The sequence below is a fragment of the Enhydra lutris genome, unplaced genomic scaffold, assembly GCF_002288905.1.
Source record: "Enhydra lutris kenyoni isolate GAN:26980312 unplaced genomic scaffold, ASM228890v2 scaffoldscaffold20, whole genome shotgun sequence".
Classification (NCBI taxonomy): Eukaryota; Metazoa; Chordata; class Mammalia; order Carnivora; family Mustelidae; genus Enhydra; species Enhydra lutris.
In genome coordinates, this window is record NW_019154104.1 from 3,893,773 (window position 1) to 3,919,334 (window position 25,562).

General features: G+C 46.3%; 1 protein-coding gene across 1 annotated transcript in view; it reads left to right on the top strand.

Moving 5' to 3' along the window:
* The first annotated feature begins 11,672 nt into the window (after window positions 1–11,672).
* Window positions 11,673–25,562, top strand: part of LOC111148597 (fibulin 5) — a 73,063-nt gene continuing 59,173 nt past the window's right edge. Inside the window, exons 1-4 of the mRNA XM_022505300.1 lie at window positions 11,673–12,093; window positions 16,204–16,258; window positions 18,132–18,183; window positions 19,805–20,059. Coding sequence (XP_022361008.1) covers window positions 12,077–12,093; window positions 16,204–16,258; window positions 18,132–18,183; window positions 19,805–20,059 — 379 coding nt within the window. The 5' untranslated portion in view covers window positions 11,673–12,076. The remainder of the gene's footprint in view (window positions 12,094–16,203; window positions 16,259–18,131; window positions 18,184–19,804; window positions 20,060–25,562) is intronic.

Genomic DNA, 25,562 nt, shown 5'->3' on the forward strand with positions numbered 1-25,562 from the left:
GTGAAATGACTTACACATGTTTGTAGCAGCAGTTGATGGACTATGGAAGCTAATGTCTTCAAGCACTCACCGGATGTTGCCCTTAGGATGCTGTGTGAGCCTTGGAAATGTTAAGTATGAATAATTGAATGGATGCCGAAGATTTTGCATGAAAAGAGGATCTGAGAGATTTTATCCAGCCTTTTAATTTTCTTTTGGAGGTAGCATGCATCATTGGGCTCTTGGTTTTCCAGTAAGATAATCTCAGTTATGTCTTCATCTTTTCTGAGATGTGGAACTTGAATATTTTTAACAGCGCATGTGATGGTAGTATTGGAAGGAGCATGGTTTTTAAAGCTGGGAGTTGGAGTACTGATTTTGACTGATCCTTTCTCTGCGACTTTTAACAAAATTGTCTTGACGATGGGACTAATTTTCATCATTGAACACCCACATAGTAAATGGTCAGATGACACATTTATTCACAATATTAAGTGAGTAAATGTATCACTTGTGGGAATGCTTTACTTATAAAGCCAATAATTCTACACAGATTTTAGAGGTTGTGATGATTACTGCCAAAAAGTGGGTAAGAATGTTGGGGTGAGGGTGTTACTGAAGCCAACGGTTGTTTCAAGAAGGTAGGAAGAGGTCAAAAGTGTGAAGTGCTTGTTGCCCTGGCAAGGTAAGTTTTAAGAAGAATCCATTGGATTTAGGGGCCAGTAAGTTGTTGCTTTGAGCTTGAGCCGAGTTCATGGAATGGTGGAAGCAGAAGCCATATTGTCAAGTGGGTTGGGTCAGTGATGAGCAAGTAAAGATGTGTTTGTAGGCGACTCTTTGAGAAGTCAGACTATGAGGGAGAAAGGGAACATGAGTAGATGAGTGGGGTGTAGGGAAAGTCATGTTGGACTGGGAGGCTGAAGCCTCCTGGGAGGACGCAGCTTAGCCCAGACCAACAGGCTGAAGACCATGGAGAGAGTTCTTGGGAAGGGGGAACTGATAGAAGTGGAACGCGGAAGGTTGGCCTGAGAGAGGAAGGCTGCCTTTCTTGGGACAGGAGTGAGGAAAGAGAAGGCAGATGGCAGGTGGATTGGGGTGGAGGGAAGTCATGGGAACTTAATTTGATGACTCTGGCAGGGAGTTTATCTGCTAAAAATGGGGAGGGGAGGGTCTGAGGCAGAAGAAACCCAGTCATGTGGGAGAGAGAAGGAGGCAAGCTTGCAAATTAGATGTCAGATAAGAAACACAGTTCTTGCCCTTGACCAGCAATCGTGGGATATAAAATGTTATGAACCTGAACCTTGTTTTCCTGTCCTTAGGACTCAGGTCATGTGAATATAGGATATAGCGGAAGGGTTGACAGCATGCCTTTGCCATAATAAATCCAGTGAATTAATCACCCATTATAATTACAACAGTATTTGTCTTGGAGATTAAAATGCCAGAATGTAAATAAATAAAAACTTAAGGCAAATATTTGACCCCTTAATTGGTTTTCTGCCTTGGTTCTTCCTGTGCATTGGTCTTTCAGACCACTTGGGGTTAAGAAATGAATGATTTGCTCTATCTTGATACCATAACTGTGATCATTTTCATCTGTGACTGTTTTCACGAGAGTTCTCTTCTGTTCAGCTCCAGCATCCTTTGACCCTCAGAAATTAAATCTCGATTGAAAATACTATGAACTTGGGGCGCCTGTGTGGCTCAGTGGGTTAAGCCTCTGCCTTTGGCTCAGGTCCTGATCTCAGGGTTCTGGGATCGAGCCCCACATCGGACTCTCTCCTCAGCGGGGAGCCTGCTTCCCCCTCTCTGTCTCTGCCTGCCTCTCTGCCAACTTGTGGTCTCTCTCTCTCTGTTAAATAAATAAAATCTTTAAAAAAGAAAAAAAAATACTATGAACTTAATGTAAGAGTTTGGTGGGGTTGTTTCCTAGTTATCTTTGGCCTGTTAGAAATACAAGCAACATGATTTTTTTCTAAAACATGTGGCATTTGGGGATGCCTGGCCACCTCAGTCTGGGGAACGTTTGATTCTTGATCTCGGGGTCATGCGTTTGAGCTCCACTCTGGGTGGAGAGATGACTTTAAAAATAAAATGCTTAGGGGCGCCTGGGTGGCTCAGTGGGTTAAAGCCTCTGCCTTCGGCTCATGTCATGATCCCGGGGTTCTGGGATTGAGCCCCACATTGGTCTCTCTGCTCTGCAGGGAGCCTGCTTCCTCCTCTCTCTTTCTCTGCCTGCCTCTCTGCCTACTTGTGATCTCTGTCAAATAAATAAACTCTTTAAAAAAAAAAAATAAAATGCTTAAAAAATAATGCTGAAGGGTCTTGTGTTGTGAGACACTTTCCTCTAGTGATGGGGAATCAGCCTCAAGCCCTTCTTGACCCGGGCAAATGCAAACACTTACCAAAGGACAGTCTATCCCAGACAGTGAAGGGAAACATGCTTTCCTTTCAAGAAAAGACTTGGAAGCCAAAGTCATAAATATTTGCTTCAGGTTTCCTGCACAGCTCCTTCCATCGAGGTGTGTCTAAGGAACCCATGCTGTCATCTGTGAGTTAACACATTAATCCCTTTAAAAAAGGGGATTTGCAGGCACTCTCCGTGAATAAAGAGGGTGATGGAGTTACAAGTTCTAGACTAATGAGGTAATTTTTTATTTTTGGAAAACTTACTTGGAATGTGTAGTCTTTTGAAATTTTTGGAATCCCCTCAAAGTCCTCTCCCTCAAGCATTTGCCACCCCACGTGTAGCTGTATTACTAGAGGCAACCAAGATGCACGTGTTCAACCAGGGCCCCTCTCCCTAGGCTTGCCCTTGCCAACTTTAGCTTCTGTGCTGAAAAATATTGATGATGGTAAAAATCAATTATCCACAGAACTGCTACTTGAGAAATGAACATTTCTGTTTTTAGAAGTCTTTTCACTTCTATTCACCCGCTCACCACCTCCCCCCTGCCCCAGGACATTAGTTTTCCTTGGTGAAAAATAATTTTCTGCTGTCATCATTTAATGTGTGTGTGTGTGAAATATTTCAAACACATAAGAAGAGACAATAAGGATATTTAGAAACATCTGGTATAGCAGTGGGACAAGGTCAGCCCATTCCCTGCAAAGAAAAAAAAAAGTAGGAAACCAAAATGGTCAAAAACAACCATTTGAGGTCCTGGTAATTGATCAGAGGCAGGCAAGAAACTGAAAATTGTTGATTTTTGAAAAACATCTCGAGCTTCAGATAAGAACCACTGGAGTCTGTAGGCTTTCTTGCCTAGGGCTCCCCAAACCTCCCAGTTTTCCTAGCACCAAGCTCATCAGGAAAGCTGCAAAAGCTAATCATGCAAACCAGGAGCTTTGTTGCCCAAGGGGCGGCCTGCTGGTAGGGGGTGTGGACTCTGCACAGACTTTGACTTCGTCCGTTGAAAGTGCTGAGCTTGGAAGCAAACGTGGAGAAAAGTCAGCTCTGCTTGTCTTGAGATCGCAGTTCTGGATAGGGCGAGGGGGCGCCCTGTGGGAAGGTAGCAGGGAGACTAGAACTGAGAAAGCCATGGAAGGACTGGCCTCAGAGCATTTCCCAGTCTGCGCCCAGGCCGCGTAGGTCATGCAGGAGCAACCTCTGGGAAGCCAGAGCACAAGATAAAAAAAAAAAAAAAAAAAATGAAAACAGCAGAGACACCAGCAGCTGCATTCTCCCATGGGGGAGACCAGTTTCCTCAGTTTAAATCAAATCAGGTTTAAGAAAAAAAAAAACAAAAAAACATCGGAATACCGAAGTTGCTCCAGTATAATCCAGGTTGTCCAGATTTCAAGAAGAAAATTGTGAGGCAAAGAAGAAATTGTGACCCAGTTTCAGGAAAAAAGGCATCGGAAGAAACTGTGTGGGCCCGATTATTGGATTAGTCCACAAAAGCTTCCAAGTCAGGATGGCAAGGACAGAACTTAAAGTATGTTCAAAGTGTACAAGATTTTATTTGTTTGTTTGTTTATTTGACAGAGAGCATAAGCAGCGGGAGCAGCAGGTGGAAGGAGAGGGAGAAGCAGGCTCCCCGCTCAGCAGGAAGCCAATGTGGGGCTCGATCCTAGGACCCCAGGATCATGACCTGAGCCAGAGGCAGAGGCTTAACCCACTGAGTCACCCAGGCGCCCCTTCTTCCTTGTTCTTTATTTTGAAAGCTTTTTCACGTTGTACATCCTGAAACTGTAACAAGTAAGGAGTCAATTTTGTTGCTTTTTGTAGGATAACAGAGATCATAATGCATGATACTTCCCTTCTTGAATTCTCCAAGGTGCATTGTTAAAATTTGCCATTCCAGGGGTGCCTGGGTGGCTCAGTCAGTCAAGCGTCTGTCTGCCTTCAGTTTAGGTCATGACCTCAAGGTCCTGGGATCCAGTCCTGCATCGGGCTCCCTGATCACTCGGGAACCCACTTCTTCCTCTCCTGCTCCCCCTGCTCACACTGTCTCCTTCTCCCTCTCTCTCAAATAAGCTTAAGAAAAATTTGCCATCCCATCTGGATGTATAGAAAGACTTGCAAATTCTGTCCTATGTTTGCTGTTAAAAGTCCTTTCTTTCGTGCAATATGATGACATATATAATAGTGTAAATTTTTAATTTTACTTTGGCAAAATTCGAAGTAGATGATATCATTCCCTCTAATTTTTGAGGGTGTTGATTTTATTCTGATTAATTGAGGAATTTGGGAACTGCTAATCTTACGTGGATTGTGAATAGGAAATGAGATAATTGGTACATCATGCCATCATAAAGTCATATTAAGTTTGCCCTAACCTCAATCCATATAAAGTGTCTAAAACAGACACAAAAACGAAATAGATGGCAAATAGACAAGTGCCATTAGCTATTTTTTTGAGTGCAGCTCTGGGGCCCCATGACAAAGGGTGTGGCTTGCCTGAAGTCTTTTATAGCAGAGATCCCATATTTTACATGTGGTTATATGTTAAAACCACAGCCAGTTAAAATAATCCATAAGAAAAGCCCAGGTGTTTTCACAATTTGCTGAATTTCCTGAGAATTCCAAGCATGTGCAGAAAATTCTAACGTCTTTGAACAAGTACAGTTAGAGACCCATGGTCATCAGGGAAGAAACCCTGAAAATCTGGGTTTCAATTTTGGTTATGCCCCTAATCCTCCGATCCTGGGTAAATGAGTTGCTCTGGGCTTTTGTTTTCACATTTGTAAAATTAAGGGGTTACAGTAAATGATTTAAGAGTTTCAGGACTCGGTCCCCTCCTCCAGGCAGTGTCCTTTTTAATATCCTCAAGACTGATGGGGGAACTCTTTGTGCCCTCCCGTGGTCAATGCAAACTTACTGGCCCTATTGAGAGATAGAGTCGGGGGAGAAGTTCCAAACCTTTATTGAAGGCCTACTGTGTGTTGGCACCTTCTAGGTACTTTATGAACAGAACAGCATCATGTGGTTATTTTTGCCCCCATTTTATAACTGAAAACCTGAAGCTCAACAAGGTTAAAGATGTACTTAGGGTCCTATATTTTTCAGGGTTCTCCAGAGAAACAGAACCAATATTTTCTTTTCTTTCTTTATTTTTTTTAAAGAATTTATCTATTTGTCAGAGAGAGAGAGAGTGCGCGCAAGCATGGGGAGCAGTGGGCAGAGGGAGAAGCTGACTCTCCAGTGAGTGAGGAGTCAGATGCGGGACTCAATCTCAGGACCCTGGGACCATGACCTGAGCCACAGGCAGACCCTTAACCCACTGAGCAACTCAGGCGTCCCAGAACCAATATTTCTAAAGTTCACTCTATGCTCAGCCTAAGCATGATGCAGAGGGCAGCAACCATGAAGGATGGGATTAAGACATCCAAATACATAAAAATGTAAAAGGTAGATGTTTCAAAAATTTTGTGAGATGAAAAGGCAAAAGACAAACTGAGGAAACTCTGTAACATGAATGACAATACAGAACTATCTTTACTATAGAAATAGAAACAAGTCAAGGGAAGTAGAGACACAACTGAGGCTCCTTAGGGTTTCCGGCTGAGGCAGCTGCTTGTCCTCGGATGTCCATTCTCTGCGGTCACAGCAAGAGAACTCCAGAGTCTTAGGTAAGTCAGTTCATGATCTCTCAGGACACAGGCTATATCTCCCAGTGTCCCTTGCAGCTGGGTCTACTATCAGCTTCTATCCTACTTCCTGAAACGTGAGTTTGGTGGTGGTGGTGCGCCATTTTGGACCAAGTCGAAGGAAGTCATCACTCTAGAGATTGCCAAGCAGCAAGAGAGATGGAGCCTGAATCTTTGATACCTTAAAGGGATACATCTGCCAGAGTAGCCCTAGACCACCATCCTACAGAGTGTGATGTGAGAACATGTTGAGGTATCTCTATTAAAAAAAAAAAAATCAACACAAACCACCACCACCAACAACCGCAAACTAAAAACTACCTCTAGGCTAGAGTCCTTTTGACTTATTTATTAGTTCACAGTGAACTCATTTCCTTGATGTGGTGCGTGATAAGTCAAGAGGGGAAATGGATTTGGGGGAAAGAGACCATAAGAAGTTGAACATGAGTAAGAGAGAAGCTAGGGATGGTGAGAGGACTTTATTCAAGAGTTATCAGCGTAACTGACTGTTTATGAGACCTATGTCCCATTAACAGCTCTGGAACAAGTGACTATGCCCAGGAGGGTAGTAGGAAAGACTACAGAGTCTGGATCTAACTTTGGGAGACTCTTTGATTAGTGGAGAGAGAGAGAAAATGCAGTCAGGGTCATAGTGGGAAAACCAGGATAACTTGAAACACAAGAGAGGAGAAGATGGGTCATTAATGGTCAAATTTTTCAAAGGGACAGAGGAACAGTTAGGAATGGAGCAAAAGTCATTGCATTTGGCCCTGAGATCACCGGAAAACTCAGGAAGTACCATTTTGAGTGAATGGTGGGGCATGGCCAGAGGTCCGATAGCCAAGGTGGGAGTAGGTGGTGAGGAGGTGGCTGACACATGGGCTCACTGACGAGCTAGAGAGAGAGGAGGAGGGGGAGAGCAGGAGCCACAGAACATCTGGACAATAGAAGTTCCCCCCTTCCCCAGGTTGGGAAGACCTGCACCATGAGGCCACACAACCCAGTGCCTTACTTGGGCACTGTCAGTTATTTAAGTTTTCTGACCTTTTGGGGCCAACTTTGGATAATATAAGAAGTGAAAGGCTTTGTATCATGTTACGAAAATAAGAAGAGAAGGTAATGATGGGAGGACCATGGAGTTCTGGAGTGTTTGCGGGGAGCTAGGAACAAACCAGCCATGTAACCAACAAGTCAGAGAAAGCAAATCTTGATAACTGAAAAGCATGAGGAAACTGGAGCCAAACAGACTTGGTTTGGGCTGGAATTTGTTTGTTTGGGTTATTGTCTGCATGGCCCTAATCTCTTTGGGTCTTGTCTTCATCTGCAGAATGGAGGGTTTCCATAGGTGCTTCCTATGGTTTCTATGGTGGTCAAAGAAGAGCATTTGGGTGGAGTCTAGCATGATCTAGACATTCAGTAACATTGTCTTCCCTGTTTTGCCTTTGCATTCAGAAAGGCATTGTGATGTAATTATTTTTGGACAGTAAAACATTAAACAACTTAACAGTCAAAATGTATCATTAAATGTATAATTTTGTGAATTCCCACCCCCCCATATGAATATCATCTTAAAAAAAAAAAAGAGAGAGGAAACAGCCCATCTGTGTTCCAACCCATGGCAACAGTGAGGACTTGAGCTTTCCTGAGCCAGGAAGGTCCCATTCAGTAGATGATAAACTCTTAGAGGCTCACTACCATGTACATTTTGTGAAGTTGTGTCATAACTTTGACTGTATTTGATTCTGATGATGGCAGGAGGGGCAGATGTTGGGATTCCGATGTAGCAACTAAAAAAGGAAAACACTTAGGGAAGTGATGGTCCCTAAGTAGCCAGCAAGATTCCCCTTAGTAGTTCATGCTCAGCAAACTTCATTCCCTTTTTTTAAAAACAGAATTGCTAGATTGAGAAATGCTATAGATAACTTGTGTTTTGATGTGTTTGATGACAAAGCCTCTTACCAAGTCTTCATGGATGGGGACATGTACACTGAGTGGGAAAAGCTGGTGGTGGCACTCCAAGTTAGACAATCAGCAGTTGCCTCAAAATGTTGAAGAAAGTTCTCTTTCTTCAGATCCGGGCCAACCTGGACAGAGCACATCACTCCAGCACGAGTCTTAGTGTTTTATTGATAACTCTGACAAAGTCAAAGAAGTCACGGTCAGCAGATGCCTAGTTTTCGAAGCTGGGGGTGACATTTTATATTTTACATAGTAAAGTTCCTATTGGAAAAGATCCTGGACAACGGATGACAGTTTAAGATGGACACATGGAAGACCTCGCTCTCCGTGAAGGAGGATCCGTAGTCCAAACACAGGACGAAGGAGAGGGTGTTAGCCTGTATCACGGGTTGTTTTTGTCCATGCCCAATTGGTATGGACCAAGAGGCTGATGCAGCCGCGGAGGAGGAGACTGGGCAGTGGCAGCAGAGTCACGTGACATAGGAGGAGCCCTTGAAAGAAAGCGGGCTGCGGCTCCTGGGGAAGAGGACACCAGCACTGCCAGGAGGGGGAGCTGTTTTCCCGAAAAGGAAGCTGGAAGCCATGTAGAAGGGGGAGTAGCCCAGGGCTGCAGAGGGGAAAAGCACATAGGAAAAGAGATTTGGGCTCAACCCAAGACAGAACTTTCTAACAATGGTGACCCGGGCTGTTTAGTGAAGTGATGATTCCCTTTTGTCCGTGGAAGTGGATAATTCGCTGGTTATTAAAGATATTTTGGAGGAGATTGTATAGGGTAAGGATCTGGACGCAGTGACAGTCATGAGGATAACCAACTTTTATTCTATTCTCACAACTCTGAGGGGTAAATATTACTTCCCTTTTGAAGATGAGGAAACCGAGATGTGAGGAGGTTAAGTGATTCCCCCAAGGTCGCCCAGCAGGTAGACGGTGAAACCAAGACAAAGACCAAGACTTTCAAGCAACCCTCTCTCCCCTCTTCCAACCTTGGAGTTTTAAAATAGAAACAATCTCTGGTCCAAGATGGGTCCCTGGGCAGTTTTGGTTTCAAGATCCTCAGTTCGCTTAATTTGTATAAAACAGACATATTGACTTTCTCTCCCTCCTTTTCCTTCAAGAAAGTTGATACTCTGAGTGAGGTATCTGGACTAAGTCATTTAAAAATCTCCTTTACTCCCCAAATAGTGCTATGTAAATAGAATATATGTTTATTTTTATTATTTTTCTTTAAAGAGAGACAGAGATTGGTGGGGGACCGGCAGAGGGAGAGGAAAGAGAGAATCTTAAGCAGACTCCATGCCCAGTGTGAGGCCCGATGTGGGGCTCGATCTCATGACCTTGAGATCATGAGTTGAGCCGAAATCAAGAGTTGGATGTCTAACAGACTGAGCCTCTCAGGCACCACTAATATATGTTTCAATAAAAGTAACCTAATATTTTGAATAGGTAGTATGTGCTAATGGTATAAAATCAAATTATACCAAAAGGTGAGCCTTGAAAAGAAAATTTTTCTTCCACTTCTCTTCCCCAGCTGCCTACCCAATTTCCTTCCCAGGAGACAAACTACACTAACAGTGTCCCATGTATCCTTCAGGAAGTGTCTTTTCTTTACATACACAAGCAAGAAGTTGTGTATATATTTTTTCTCCAATGGTGGCATGCACTAAACGCTTTTACAACTTGCTTTTACACTTATTAATATATCCTATGGAACTATTAAAAATTACCAATATTCTACCATTTTGACTTTGCTAGAAGTCCTTTAATACCAAGCACACAAGGAGATGGTTCAATTCTTTTTTTAAAAAAAAGTTAATAAAGTGTTAACATACATGAGACTTCATGAATCCTAAGCGGATACTAGTCTTTGTAACCAGGACCCAAACTACTAATTCGAATGTTATCAGCTTCCAGAAGTGCCCCTCAAAGTCACTACCTCATTCAGAATTCTAGATAAAAGGAGTTGTCTAGTGTGTACTCTAACTCGTCTAGCTTTTTTTGTTGGTTGCACAATAGTCCGGTTTGGAAGTCCCCTCCTTTATTTAACCCTATTGGTGCCCAACTGATGGATGTTAAGGCTGTTTATAAACTTCCTCGGTTGGGATAAGTGAACAACCTTGTAAATATAATGTATTTTAAAAAATGTTTTATCATGGGAGATTTTAGCCCATAGAGTAAATAGAATAGTATAGTAGACGCTCAGTTTTGGTAACTATTAGTATCCTGACGTTTTCGTTGAACGCATTCCTATTTTTATATTTTTAAAAGATTTTATTTTTATTTAATCTCTGCACCCAACACGGGGCTCAGACTCATGACCCTGAGTTTAAGAGCGGCATGCTCTTCTGACTGAGCCAGCCAGGTGCCCCAAATGCACTTTTAGGGTAAGATTTCATTTACTTACTAAAAAGGTGGTCTTTGAGAAGGCTTAACTATGTGAGTTAATCAATGAATTGATTGTATCAATGAATAGGCTAACTATGTAGCCTTTGGAGTCTCAGTTGTATCACTGAATAGCTGTGTGAGCGTGGGGGAGTTAACTAACCTCTCTTAATCCCACTCCAGTGACTTGGAGTCCTAATCCCCGCAGCAACAGTCCTGGTGAGGAGATAGGACCGCATCAGGGCCTTTCCAGCTGTAGGTAGTTCTTTCTGATGGGCCCAAGGGAAGATGCAGGTGGGGAAGAAGGGGCTTGGTCTACTGCCAATCCCACGTCGGTCTTTTTCTAGAAGGGTGTCTTTGGGAAGACTTCATCTCAGGAGAAGTTTCCAATGCTTAAAAAACAAAACAAAACAAAACAAAACAAAACAAAAAAACAAAGAAAGGAAGAGAAAGAAATAATTTAACACTCCCCTCCTCCCCGCACCAATACAATGAATGTGAAACACTGAACCTTATGCTTTTAGGTTCTTATCCATCATTCCGCTTTCCCCGAGGGTCCTTTTTTGTCTTTTCAAATCATTTCACTTGTTAAAATCCCCTTCGAGCCAAGGAACACCTTAAAATAAATTATAATTTTTTCAGCTTTATTGAGATATATAAGACGACATTGCATCCGTGTAAGGTGGACGGCGTGTATTGTGCCTGGACACTGTTTAATTAAAGAAGGAACGTGCCCCCGAGAATCAGGGGACGAGGGCGGGGCGGGCGCGTGGGCTCGGGAAGGTTTGCATTGCACAAGCCCATGTCTTGCGTTAGCCTCAGCCAGATTCCATCCTCCTCCTCTTCCCCACCCCCTCGTGCTCGCCACCCCTTCTAGAAAACCGTGAGTCTCCCGTCGCTTCCCGCAGGCCTCTGCTTCATTGGGTCTGGCTCCCCAGTAAATCCTTAGATTCGGGTCGCGGTCGCTGTGTCTGTCCCGAGTTCGAGTCCTCCGTCTGCGGGAGGATGCCCTTCGCGGGCATCCCCGGGCTCCCCAAGGTCTGGGGTGCTGGATCCTCCTTCTCCCCCACCCCCGCCTCGGCCGGGCTGCCCCGCGGGCGCAGGCACCGCGGTCCTCGCTGGGTGGGAAGTAAAGAGTCAACGGGCCCTCCCAGCCCCCCGCCCCCCCGCACTTACCCGCCAATCGCCTCCGGTAGAGATGCGGGGAGCGCGAGTGCGGCTGCTCCGGCGGGGCGGCGGGCCGGGGCTCTCCTCCCAGCCCAGCACTGGGTCCTGGCAGACGCCCCAAGATTGTTGTGAGGAGTCTAGCCAGTTGGTGAGCGCTGTAATCTGAACCAGCTGTGTCCAGACTGAGGCCCCATTTGCATTGTTTAACATACTTAGAAAATGAAGTGTTCATTTTTAAAATTCCTCCTCCAATTGGTTTAATGCTGAATTACTGAAAAGGGCTAAGCAAAACCAGGTGCTTTCTCTGTGGGCTCTCCAGTGGCTCGGAGGACCCAGGCTCTCCGCTTGTCCTCCCCACGACTGGCTCGTCCCCCTGGAATAAAATACGGGCGAGCCCCAAGGGCCCAGAGGGAGCCGAAGTTCAGGGCCGGCTCCGAGGTCCCGCGCTGCCAGCTCCTTTTCTTTTCCCCTTCGCTGCTCCTGCTCACACATCTTGGACATGCCAGGATTCAAAAGGTAGGTTCCCCCCGCTCAGGACTTTTTTCCTCCAGGGTCTGGAAACCTTACTAAAAACCTGATGGGTGGAAAATGGCTATGGCTGGGATTCAGGCTGTGTCAGGATATTGGAAAAGGCATTAACTAGTGATGCAATGATATTGTTAATTACAAAAAGCTGCGCCTCTGTAATTTCCATCTTGAAGCCTTCTTTTGGGAGTGGGTATTTTATAATACAGCTTCAGAAGTCTGCGTCCAAGAGAAGTCTGCAAAAACCTCAGAGCTTGATGCTCACTCTCTTTACTGAAAGGGCAGCAAATTTGCGTGGCATTTTAGGATATATATATCATATATATATCTAAAGCTGGGAAACCAATTACTAGTTCACTAGCTATTATTTTGCTGTACTGGCTGACTGTTGGACAAGTGGACGGGCTAGCCGAACATCCCAAAATTGGATTTGCTCTATGTCTGTGTGGGATTCACAAAGGGCATGCAACCCAGAAGTTTCAAGCCAATGAAAAGTGGGGACTGCAGACAGAAATACATGTAAGCAAATGTTTTGCTGTTCTTTAAGGAAATTGCAGTTTCAGTCAAGGAATCCTTAAACCTTGAAGAACTTTATCTAGATTATATCGGCACGGTGTTTGGTGAACTCTTGAAAATGTCGCTGCTTTAGACAGATGAACTGTGGGTGTGTTCAGGGGGTGCGGGCTGATGCTGTACTGGGGACCAGCACTTCTCTGACAGATAACGCTGAGACTCAGTTGGCCTCTCTGGCTTTGCTTACGCTTTGGGCTGGTGCACAAAATGGGTGGACCCACCTGTTTTTGAAAGTTCTGGGGACCAGTTATGAGCATCCAAGTCTCCCCTAGAATTTCTATAGTTTCTATAGTTCCTATATCTTTAGAGCTTTCTGGAGTTCTTCGTGACAAGGTGTAACTGTTCGTGAGACCGTGAGAATAGCAGGGCGTGGGTTCCTTCTTTTTCGGAAAAACCTCTCAGTCGACTGGCCTGAAATTCACTGGGCCCCCAGGACTCAGCTGTGGCTCGTCCAGGAGGCCGGGCTTGAGGCTGGACCTTTCCGAGGAGACCTGTCCCTCCGGCCAAAGGGAACTGGGAGTCGGAGAGTCGGGGGAGAAATGGGGTTAGCATGCCTTTTCCACCAGCTCCTGGAGCCCACTGCAGTCAGGCTGTTCTGTCTCCAACATAAACGAGACAGGGTTTTAAAACCAAGCGAAAGGAAACTTCATGTGAAGAAACAGGAAAACATTGAAATTCATAATATACAGCTTGGAAAATAAATTTGTTATTGTTCTTTCATTCCTTCCAGATATAAATCTGGCCGTCACAAATATCAAAAAGCCCTGGGATTTGGCTCTGCACTATAAGGTCAGAGCTGTCTCCGGCGTTCTAGAACCTGGCTCACACAGGCATTTAGATGCAGGGAAAATGTGTGGACTCTCAGGGTCTTTATTCTTTGGATTGGGCACCAGATGAAGGAAGTGGGCCTGTGTCTTCTAGTACAAAGTCAAGGTTCTGTTCTCCCTGGAGGTCAGCTCAAGTCCACGGCCCTCCAGCTACCTGGGGTTGCTAATTCAGATGAGCCTGGTGTTTTGGACTGAGTCATCTTTGTCATCTACTGAACATTCTTTTTATGAAGGGAGGGATTATAAAGTGGAGGTATATGTTGATATAGCAGTTCTTCAAGTTCACCTCCTCCGGGAAGCCTTCTCTGATCTTCCTGTCCCTGCCTCCAGCCTGGCTCTCATGGCGCTCACTGGGTACTTCTCTCAATGCCCTTACCAGTGTGTATTGATGTCATCAATTCCCGTGGCTCTCCAGCCTGCTCCCCAGGGCGGCAATGGAGTCATGGTTTTGTTGCTTTTCTGTCTAGGGTCCGTGCTTATAAATAGTAGTTGCTCAGATAAATCACTATTGAGCTGAACAATAATAACACTAAATAGCTCTTCATTTACATAGTTTTTTTTATACCATCATAATAATTTTTTTTTAAATTTATTTATTTGAGAGAGAGAGAGAGAGAGAGAGAAGGAGGAGGGGCAGAGGGAGAGAGAGAATCTCAAGCAGACTCCCCACTGAGCATAGAGCCCAACCCCTGGCTTGATCCCACAACCCTGGGATCATGACCTGAGCTGAACCCCAGAGTCAGATGCTTAACCAACTGTGCCACCCAGTTCCCCCTAAACCACTGTAATCATTTAAAAGATTTTTTTTTATTAAATCCTTTTTTAAAAGATTTTATTTATTTCTTTGAGAGAGAATGAGAGAAAAAGCATGAGCAAGTTGGGGGGGCAGGGAGGGGCAGAAGGAGAGGGAGAAGCAGACTCCCCACTGAGCAGGGAACCGGATGTGGGACTCCATCCCAGGACTTGAAGATCATGACCTGAGCCGAAGGCAGACACTCAACCGACTGAGCCACACAGGCGCCCCTGAACCATTGTAGTAATTTTTAAGTGTACAGTTCAGTAGCGTTAAGTACATTTCATGGTCTTGTGCGGTCAGTGTCTAGAACTCTTCTCATCTCACAAAACTGAAACTCTGTCCTTGTGAAACACTAACTCCCCATTCCTTCTTCCCCTCCGCCCCCGGCACCCACCATCCTCCTCTTTGTCTCTAGGATTTTATTTTATTTTATTTATTTTTTATTTTATTATTATTTTGTTAAATATTTTATTTATTTATTTGACAGAGAGATCACCAGCAGGCAGAGAGGCAGGCAGAGAGAGAGAGCGGGAAGCTCCCCGCTGAGCAGAGAGCCCTATGGGGGGCTTGATCCAGGACCCTGAGATCATGACCTGAGCTGAAGGCAGAGGCTTAACCCACAGAGCCACCCAGGCACCCCAAGTCTCTAGGACTTTAACTGTTCTGCGTCCCTCATGTAGACGGACGCATACAGTATTTGTCCCTTTGTGACTGGCTTAATTCGCATCACGTCAACGAGGTTCATCCGTGTGGTAGCTTATGCCAGAATTTCCTTCCTTGCCAAGGCTGAATAATACTCCGATCCACATTTGGTTTATCCATTCATCTGCTGAGGGACCCTTGGGTTGCTTTCAGCTTTGGGCTATTGTGAGTAAAACTGCTGCTGTAAACGCGGGTATACAAATATCTCTTTACGTCCCTATTTTCCCCTCTTCTGGGGGTTTCCCCAGGAGTGGCATTGCTGGATTGTATGGTAAATCCATTTTTAATGTGCTGGGGCTCTGGCACATGGCTGCCCCATTGCAACCCCCCCCCCCCACGAGCCCTGCACGAGGGCTCCGATTCCTCCACATCCTGGCTAACACTAGTTTTCTTGCTTTTTTTTATTAAAGCTATCCCGAGAGATGTGAAGTGGTATCTGTACTATATTTTTCTTTATTTATTCACTTTTAAAATTTTATACTGTATTTTTAAAGCCTTGTGGCAGCCATGATTTTATTAGCTAGAAGCTTGTGGGTAATGAAGGGTGGAAGTCACAGGCTCAGGAGAGGTTTGGTGGCTTTTGAATGGAGAGCCAGCTTGACCTACAATTTCTAGACTCCTCCTCCTAAGCTTTCCCTCTGCGTCCATTCTTCCCCAGGGTGCCCAGGTCCCCCAACCCCTCTTTGCCATTGGGGCCTATGTGATGTGTGCTCTGGGGTTAGGAGACTTTCCCGAGACATCTCTCTTCCGTAGAACTCAAACACTGCACGTTGGTACTTTCCTTGCATCTTTTGAGGGTGCTATGGTCTCGTTCACTCTTACTGTTTCAGAATAAGGACACTGAAAACTTTGCGAGAAGTAAAGACAAAGCAGCTGGTCCGTGCATGGGTCATGCCACAGCAGTGGGTTTTAGATTTTGTCTTTGAAGTAGCAAAACCTTTTATTAAAAAAAAAAAAATGTAACCTAACACATGATCCCAACACATAAAACTAGTAAGAGAGGCATGGTTTATGTTGGGTGGTTGGGGGTATCTGGAGTCTGCTTTGACCTCTGGAGCAGAAGCACCCCAGCCCCCCAAATATATACACAAGTTGGAGTCCCCATTGTAAATGCACAGGCAGCCTGCGGTCCCTGTTGGTCCCCAGGTCTGGATTCTGGAAGTAACTTGGGCATTTATCTCTCAAACCTGTTTCTCTCTGCAGGATACTTACTGTTACCATTCTGGCTCTCTGTCTTCCGAGTCCTGGGAATGCACAGGTAGGATTTTAATGTTGTGTCTGATCTAGAAGCGTGTTAAAAATCAGAGTGAGAGGGTCCAGCCACGCATTTTAGAACCCCAGAATTTACAGTTCACCGAAGCCGAGCTCCGCCCCTAGATGAAGGTGGGCTCAGAGAGGTGGACCCTCGCCCCAGAGGCGGGGCTGGGACTCCAGGATTCTGATTCCCAATCCAAGACTTTGAATCGGGGAGCTGCTGTCATTTGCGTCCTCCCAGGCTCGATTTATGGTAAATGTTAAAAAGTCAGAGGCACTCTAGGGCTTCTGGGCAGTAGTGCCCTGCCTGCTTGTGGCCCACGTGGGTGTGCGTGTCTCTGCAGACATGCAGCCCTGGACTGACCCCCTGGGCAGGGGTGTGGACAGGGGGTGGGGAAGTCAGGCTCCAGCAGGGGTCTGGGAGAGGCCCGCAGTGCCCAGACTTTATGAAGCCAGTTTGTGTCAGCCTTTGAGAATGTGGGCACGTCCCTCCTGCAAACTCAGAGCGGCCTCTCTCTTTCTGGCTCACAAATGAGAGAGACCTCACCTCGGGGCAGGGCTGAGGGACCACAGGCTGATGGGGGAAGACTTTTTCTCTTCCTATTAAGAATTTCAAAATAGATTCAGGCTCTTAGGGATAGAAAGGAGCCTAGGAGGAGTAACAGAGACTTGGAGCTTGGGGGTCCTTGGAGTCCTCTGACCCAGCCTCGCGGCGACAGATGGTGACATCCAGGCACGGAGAGAACAGGGGTCCTGGGTCCTGTGGTTACTGTGTGTTAGGCACTCCGCATCCATTAACATATCCAGTCCTTGCAGCCACCCAGAAGTAAGCATTGTTGCCCCCATTTTACAGGTGAGGATGTGGAGGCTGAGGAAGCTGTGAGCAGTGGCTACAGTTGAGGCATTGAAGTGAGGCTGGTGGGCTTGAACCCTCGCTGGTGCTTAGCTGGTGAGCCAGGCCTGGACTCCAGTCTCCTGGTTTCCAGAGCTTTATGGCACAGCCTCCTGGCTCATTTGCTCCCTTTCAAGGCCCTAAGATTCCTGACCCCCACTCCCACAAATGCAAGCTGAATCCGTCGTCTCTCAAAACCAGCCCACAGTGCAGGAATCCAAACCTCGGAAGGCACAGGGAAGGCCAAGGATGGGGTTCCCATAGTTAGAAACATTCCTTCTCTGCCTGTTCCTATAAAATGTCCATCTCCAGGGTCTTCCCTAGAGGCCCACGGACTTTTGGCCCCCGTGACGTTTTTCTAAGTCCTAAGGTTAGTAAACTCAAATTGCACATGAAGACCACAACCCTAGGGGACCACTGAGACCTGTCTATTTCTAGAAGCATCTTTATGTAATTGTCTTGGTGAGACTGCAAAAGGGGGATTTCCCCTATTCTACTTTTCTTACAAAATGGGCTGCATCGCTGTGTAGTTTCAGGTGAGAGGGTTAGGTTAGGGAATGTCACGGGGGGTCCCGAGGAGGGGAGGCCGAATAGCACCCAGGGCAAGAGAGTGATTGCCCTTAAAAGCAGTCCCATCCGCTCCCATAAAGAAATGAACTCGGGATGTGCCTCGTTACCATGTGGGTCAGATGTGATTACTCCTGCGTCTCATAACTGGGGCAGGAAACAGCCCCTAAATCTGCTGGTAGTGGGGGTTTTAAAGTGTAACGCTAAGTGTTAAATGATTATAAGAAAATACTAAAAAGAAGGGGGGCAAATAAGCCTTATAATTCAGGTTTGGTGTTACGGATGCTTTTTTTTTCTTTCTTTCTTTACTGCATTTCTCGAACTTTCTGTGATGTCCTTGTAATACTTTTATAGTAAAAAAAAAAAAAAAAGGGGAGGACCATGACCTTACCTCTTTCTCCTCTCTTCTTCCCCGCAGCAACAATGCACTAACGGCTTCGATCTGGACCGCTCGTCAGGACAGTGCTTAGGTACGAGGGACACCGAGGATCCCGCACTGGGTGGGGGCGTTCGATGACACATCGATGGTGGGCCCATGTCTTTCCCTGCTGCTGCTTGATATTATCAAACCTGTATTGGCCTGGATTACGGAAGAAAACAGTGCCTGTCAATAACGTCAATAACACCCGTTTATCAATCACCTGCTTTGTGGCCCACCCCAGGAGGGGGCAAAAATGAGCGTGGATTGACTTGTGTCCCCAAGGGGCTCTCCATCTGTATTGGTTTCTGATGGCTGCTGTAACAGACTGCCACAGACTTAGCGGTTTAAACAACAAAAATCTATCTCACAGCTCAGCTCAGAAGTTATCCATAGATTTATCTGTAATTATTTATAGGTCTGACATTTTAGAGGGATTTCCCAGCCTGACTTCAAGGGGTCAGCAAAGCTTTTGTTTCTTTCTAGAAGCTCTAGCAGAGAATCCATGTCCTGGCTCTTAGGTATTGTTGACAGAATTCACTTTCTTTCTTTTTTAGAAAAATTGGGATATGACTGACACATCATGTCCTGTGAGTTTCAGGGGTACGACTTGTTGATTTGGTAACACATATATATTCCAGGATGATCCCCACCGGAACCTTTGCTAACACTGCCATCACATCACATAGTCACATTTCTTTCCTTACGGCAAGAACTTTTAAGACCGTCTCTCTTAACAGTGTTCGAGTACCCAATACAATATGGTGAACTGTCCTTGCTGGGAGGGTTGTGAACTCCCCAGCACTTAATTCAACTTATAAATGCAAGTTCGTGCCCTTCACCAGCCTCTCCCAGTCCTCAGCCACCATGTCACTCATGATTTTTATGAGTTTGGCTTTTTTGATTCTACATATAAGGGAGATCATACGTGACTTTCCTGTGACTTATCTTGTGTAGCATGACATCCATCCATGGACTGCTAGAGAGCGGGGCATCAACCTCAGCATACTTCCCTTTCCCGAGGTGGGAGTTGGTGCACGTGTCTCGGTTGAGCTCCCTGGGGTGGGCGTGTCTCCCCCACGAGCCTGGACACGGACCTGTTTGCTGGCACAGGGCGAGCTGACTTGCCAGTGGGCTTCCACTTTCTTTGCAAGGAACTAGCTCTCAGCCAAACCTTGTCTTCCTTGATGCAAGGGATTCCCTCCCCCGCCCAGCTGTTTTTTGGAGTAGAAGAGGAAATCATCATGAGGCCCATCCCAGGGTTTCCTGGGGGTCATATGGGTACATGGGAGCACCTGGGATGTTTTTAGATGGCACGCTCACAGATAAATGCTCCATTTTAGTATTTATACATTCATTTTTACTGTTACCTTCTACTTACGTTGATTGGTAGTGTCTACTTGGGTTTCACATGTGGGTGAGATGATACAGGTTTTGTGGCTGTGGTGCAGATTGTGATGTGGTCTCTGATGGCTGATGTCTGGGTGATGCTGGTCAGTGTGATTCAGTCACACCAACGTTTGAGGGTCCCTGCAGTGATGAGCCAGGGCGGCCCTCCGTGTTTGGGAGCAGATGCTGCTCAAGAGTGGCTTTGGGATCCTTGGCTGCACTATGTGCCATGCGCTGCCTGGCCGGGGAGCCCCTGACCCTCATCCTTTCCTTGGCATTTCCAGATATTGACGAATGCCGGACCATCCCCGAGGCCTGCCGAGGAGACATGATGTGTGTTAACCAAAACGGCGGGTACTTGTGCATCCCCCGAACAAACCCAGTGTACCGGGGGCCCTACTCCAACCCCTACTCCAACCCCTACTCGGGTCCGTACCCAGCAGCAGCCCCACCGCTCTCAGCTCCGAACTACCCCACGATTTCGAGGCCTCTCATCTGCCGCTTTGGATACCAGATGGATGAAAGCAACCAGTGTGTGGGTGAGTAGCCCAGGGTCTCAGGCTCCTGTGCTCTGGGAAGGTCCTAATCCAGCAACAGTGAAGTCCTAACCAATGAAGCAATGACTTACTTTCTACAGAGTTCCTTCCTGCTGAGTGTTCTGTGTCTCCAGGAACCCCCCACCCAGGAGTAGCTTAGATTGTTGTCACATTCCAGTTCTCATCCAGAAAGCCGATTTGTTTTTTCTTTATTTTCATCTGTCTGTCTATCTATCATCTATCTACCTAAAGACTAAGCCTATATTCTCTCTGTTTGATCATAAATGCATCTGGTTTAACTTAGTGAATCCCAGAGAGAAGATCTAGAAAGGACCAGCACTTTCTCTTCAACACTCCTCACCCTTGAATGGAATGTATACTCTTGAAATAAAAGAAGTCTTGAAGGCCACGGCCAACTGTTCTGGAAAGAGAGTGGGTTCCTTGGGTGGGTGCCAATGTTCTTTTGGCTAAAATGAGCCTTGCTGGTGGGAACTCACGGCAAGAATAGACCTCTGGGAGGAAGGCGACACCACATGGCATGAGTCCCCAAGGGGGTTGGCAAGTGGTTTGACCAGTGCCCTGGTGAGCTTTGGTGTCTGTTGACCAGTGTGGCCTTGGCGGAGGGCTACTGGGGATCCTTCCTTGGTTGCTTTGATGGTTGGACCAAAAGCTCTGTGACTGTTTCCAGCTTCGGCAGATGGTCTAGAGTGATGATGGCTCCAGACTTTTTTGATCATGCACCTCATATCCAAGATCTTTTTGAGCTTGGAGCCCCATGAGATGCATATTTATAAATTACATACATATCCTGTTATACTAATATGGTTTGAGGAGTGTAACGCATGCATTTAAGACTAGAACATTTTAGAAGATGTGATAAAAATAAATGTGAGTGAAGTTCTGATACATCCCTTCCCCAAAGTCCTGGAGACCACTGGTGTACCTAGTGAGATTTTTGTTGGTCTGTTTTCAGGGCTCTGAAGTATTAAGCTGTTAGAGAGGCTGGGTTGGCTATCTCGTAATATCTTCTGGATGTTCATGCAAATGAGCGTGCATTTCCATCTGGATACATGGAAATAGTATGCAAACCAGTGTCCTTCAGAGCCGCAAGGGGAAACTGGGTGCACCTGGGCCCAAACTTCTCCATTCTTACTGGTTGCGAAGGACATGGGGTGTATGTGTGTGAGAGAGGGGTGGGAGAGGGAAAGATAAATAGAGGCAGAGAGGAGGAGGGGTGGGGAGGGAGGGCAGAGTGGGTTGATGGTCACTCCAAATAGAGATGAGTGGGCAGAGGCAAAGAGTGTGGGGTCCAGCCAAGCCATAGACACGGTTTGGTGGAGAAGGAGGTAGTGCCCTTCCCTATAACGAGCTGCTGGAGCGCTGTAACTGGAAGGGACTTTACCAACTGAACTTCCGCTTCCTTGTCCTCTAGGAAAGGGAGCACAGACTCCAGCAGGTTAGTCATAACAGAGGTAGGATGGTGGGCTACAGTGTCTACCTTCCTAACTTGGCCATGTGACCTCTCTTGTTGGGTAGTAAAGAAATGATACCGGAAAGAAATGCAGAGAAGGAGAGGTTGGGGGATGTCTGGGTGGCTCAGTTGGTTCAGGGTCTGCCTTTGGCTCAGATCATGATCTCAGGGTCCTGGGATGGAGCCCGGTGTTGGACTCCCTGCTCAGTGGGAAGTCTGCTTTTCCCTCTGCCTCTGCCGCTCCTCCCCACTTGTGCTCTCAGTCTCTCTCTCTCTCTCTCAAATAAATAAATAAATAAATAATCTTTTAAAAAAAAAAAAAAAAAGGAGAGATTGGAGTAGAGCTCCTCTTCCAGGATGTCCTGTAGGGCTGGATGCGTCGAGCGCAGGATTGAAAGTGAGGAAAGGGGGTGTGATAATCCATCGAGGTGCTCCAGGATTTTGTGAGGGGGCCTCAGGATGCTCTGCCTGATGTCTGGGGCCATCCCACAGACCCCTTTGGGGAACAGCTGGGAACTGCTGTACCGCTCCCCGAAGCAGTCCCCTCCCTCCCATAGACTTCTTTCCAGGAACTCAGGGCCCTTAAGAAGGACGGGGCTGGGAAACCTGTTCATCTCCTTGTCCCCATGACGTCATGCAGTTTCACGGTTCCTAACCTGTCACGCGGGAGACGTGGAGCCTTCATAATGGCCCTTTTGTAAGAAGAATAGAGTCAAGGAACCCTAGCGAGGACTGGCACCGGGCCCACCCATTTCCAAAAAGTTCAGCATTATACATTCATAAATCCTGAGTTCTTTCTAACTTCCCTTCCCTGCACCCCACTGTTTCCTGACGTACACAGGTCCTTCTGGGCATTGTAAGAGGTGGCGTCACAGGGGAGGGACAAGAGAGGGGACGAGGAAGGGAGTCTGCTTCCACCCACTGTTCCCTCCAGGATGCGGGAGGTGGGCTTGAGAACAGACAAAAGGGAAGCCAGGCGCAGAGATGGCTGAAGTGGGGGAAGGCGCCAGGAGAGGGCATTGTTGATAGAGGAGGAGGTGGTGTGCGCGGGGTTCTCACCACCTGGAGGAGGAGGATGTAGGTCTGAGCTTGTGGAGGAAGCGTGGAACCAACGCTGTGTGATCCGGAAGAACTGGGAAACATTTCTGAAATTTGGATATCCTAGGAGGGAGGACAACCTCTTCAAAGGAGTCTTCTTCTCGCCATCAGGATGAAGCTGATAAGCCAAAGTGATGAGAGCAGTGGTCAGGAGAGCAAACGCTTCCCCAGGGCTGTGTGCGGGAGTAGTTACATGTGAATTAAGAGCCCGAGCCATTTGGAGAGGTTAGGAAATCCAGCCAAAGTGAATGGGGATGAACCAGGGTTTGAACCCATTCAGCTCCGGTTGAGGGTCAGATTGGTTTAGGTTTGTTCAAAGCCTCTGAGAGAGTCTGTGTTGGAGCCCTGATTAAACAAGAGGACCTTTTCTTGCCTTTTTTTTTTTTTTTGTAATTAAAATTTTTCTCCTGTAAAGAACCTAGACAAAAGCAGAGAACGTAATGAACACTACCTACTTATCACTGAGTTGCTGTAATTATCAGTACAGACCGAGCCTTGCTTGTCCTTTACCCTCCTCCAGTGGACTAATTAAAGCAAATCTCAGGCATCATATAACTTTATCCTTAAATACTTAAGAATGTATCTCTCACAGATAGAGATATATTCTCTATCTAGAGATAGAGATTCTTAAAAAAAAAAAAAAAAAAATAGCCCCAACACTGTTTGTTATCAAACCTACAAAAATCAACAGTAATTCCTATTTATCATTAAATGTCCAGGTGGTGTTCAAATTTCCCTGATCATGTCATAAATGTCTTTTTTTCCCCCTGTTGGTTTGTTAGAATCGGATCCAAATGAGGTCTACAAATTGCATTTTGTTGACAAGTCTTTTAAATTTCTCTTAATGTTTTTTGTTTCTCTTGCCACGTACTTGTGGCAAGAGAACTACGAGGCAGAGCTCTTTGTCCTGTAGAATTCCTTACATTTGGGATTTTGCTGATCATGATTTTGGGTGATTTTTAGCATATGCATATTCCTTCATGTGTTCTGTTTTTCTGTACACTGGTAATAGATCTAGAGACCTGATCCAATTCAAATTAAATATTTTGGGCAGACTGCTTCATAGGTAACACCATTGTTCTTTTGTCCTCTTTTCTGCCCTGCTTTCTCCTCATGAACTCTGAGACAATCTGCTTAAAGAAGCAAATGTACCTTTTCACCATGACTTCCTTTTTCTGAGTTTTGGACCCAGTCTCAAAGAAGCAGTTTCCTCCCTTGTGTCCGGATTAGAATGTGGCCTATCTCTGCAGGCCAGGCAGGGCCAGGCTCTGTGCACATGTTCCTGGTGCCCCAGAGTTTCCTTCTTGAGTTCTCTGTATCGGGTTCTGCCTTAGAGGCGAGTAGACGCTCCTCCTTCTGGAACAAAATTCGGCCTTAGGTTTGAGTCCCCCTCTACCGTAGATGTAAATGGGGGTCACCTGGGACACTTACAGAGTGAACGGTGACCCGAGAGTTACAGCTCACGAACCAAGCAAGTTTTGTGTCATCTAGAAAACTGGCCTCTTGGCTTGTGGGTGCTCAGCCCTATGGCCACCTTCATAAGGATGGTGACTCATGGCTGGTTAGGATGTGTCCTCCAGATCCTGGACCCCTGGGAGATTGGAGGCCAGCTTCTCTGGCGATGGAGAGCCGGATGGACATGGTTAGTCGTCAAGGAGGTAAGGGCGGCTCCAGGGAAGTCTTACCTACCTAGATGCACCCAAGATACAGACAAAAGATAAAATCAAAGGCATACCAAGGAGTCTGAGCTGGCCAAAAGACCTCGCAGAAGCAGGATGCTGTGGGGTTAATGGTGTGGGTGCTGAAGGCTCAGGAAGAGGGGAGCTGAGCTGAGGGCTGGAGCTCCCATGGTTTGAAACCCGACTCAGGAACCTTCCTATCATAGTACACTGCCTCTGAGAACATCACCTTCGGCCAAGGTCCCTGCATGTGGATGTCCCTTGTTTATGTATGCTTGTCCCCTTTGGGGTTCAACTCGTCACCTCTCTGGGTGGACAGTCTTAGTTCTGACTTTGCCAGTCAGCTTGGCTTAGCAGCAAACTTAGGGACTATACTGGTGACAGATGCTCATGGAATGTTCTGCGGTTGACCAAGCAGTCTTTTACTAGAGCCCAGGGACTGAAGGGGATCTTCTGGTCATTTGTGAAGTGATTCTCCTTCCTGGCCCAGGGATTTATATTGATCAAAGCGTTTGAGTAGCGAGGTGGGCATTCATAGGGATCCTTCTAGAAGACGGATGTGCTAGCCTGAGGCTTTGTGTTGAGTTAGTCTTCCTGAAAGCCAGCCAGTTTTTATTCAACTGACAATAAATGTGACCAATGATAACAGAGCACCTGTTGGGGCCAGGCTCTGCTCTGGGCACTGAGGCGGCAGGGTGTCTGGGCATGGCTGTGGGCTCTCTCCAGAAGTTACTGTCAGGAAGGGAGATTGGACACAAAAGAAGTGGCTAAAATACTAGGTGGCCTGTGATAGGTCCCTGAGATGGTGAAGAGAAGGCAGAGATGGGAAGGCTGTGCATTCTGGAACGGAGAGGGCTAGAACTTGGACGTCAGACTGGCCTTGATTCCCATCCTGGTTTGGCCACTTCCTGGCTGTGAGCCTTGGACCTCAGTTTCCTCATCTGTAAAATGGGCATGGCAAGTCTGGCTCACAGAGAACGTGAGGAAATACCTTGTCCAGTGTCTGTCTGTAGAATCACAAGGAAACTGTTCATCAAGAAAGACTCAAAGGTCTGGCGATGACAACCTGTAGAAAGATTCATAGAGTCTGAAAATGCACTGCAAGCCTCATTCTTTAGAACCTTTAAAGTGACCAAAAACTGAGCTTGGTACACACCCATCCCACAGACTTTGCAGGATATGGCCCAGTTCCTTCCCTCATGAAATTTCAGTCAGGTTCTGCTTCAAGATTCCAGCAAAGCCTGGGTTTGTTTAAACT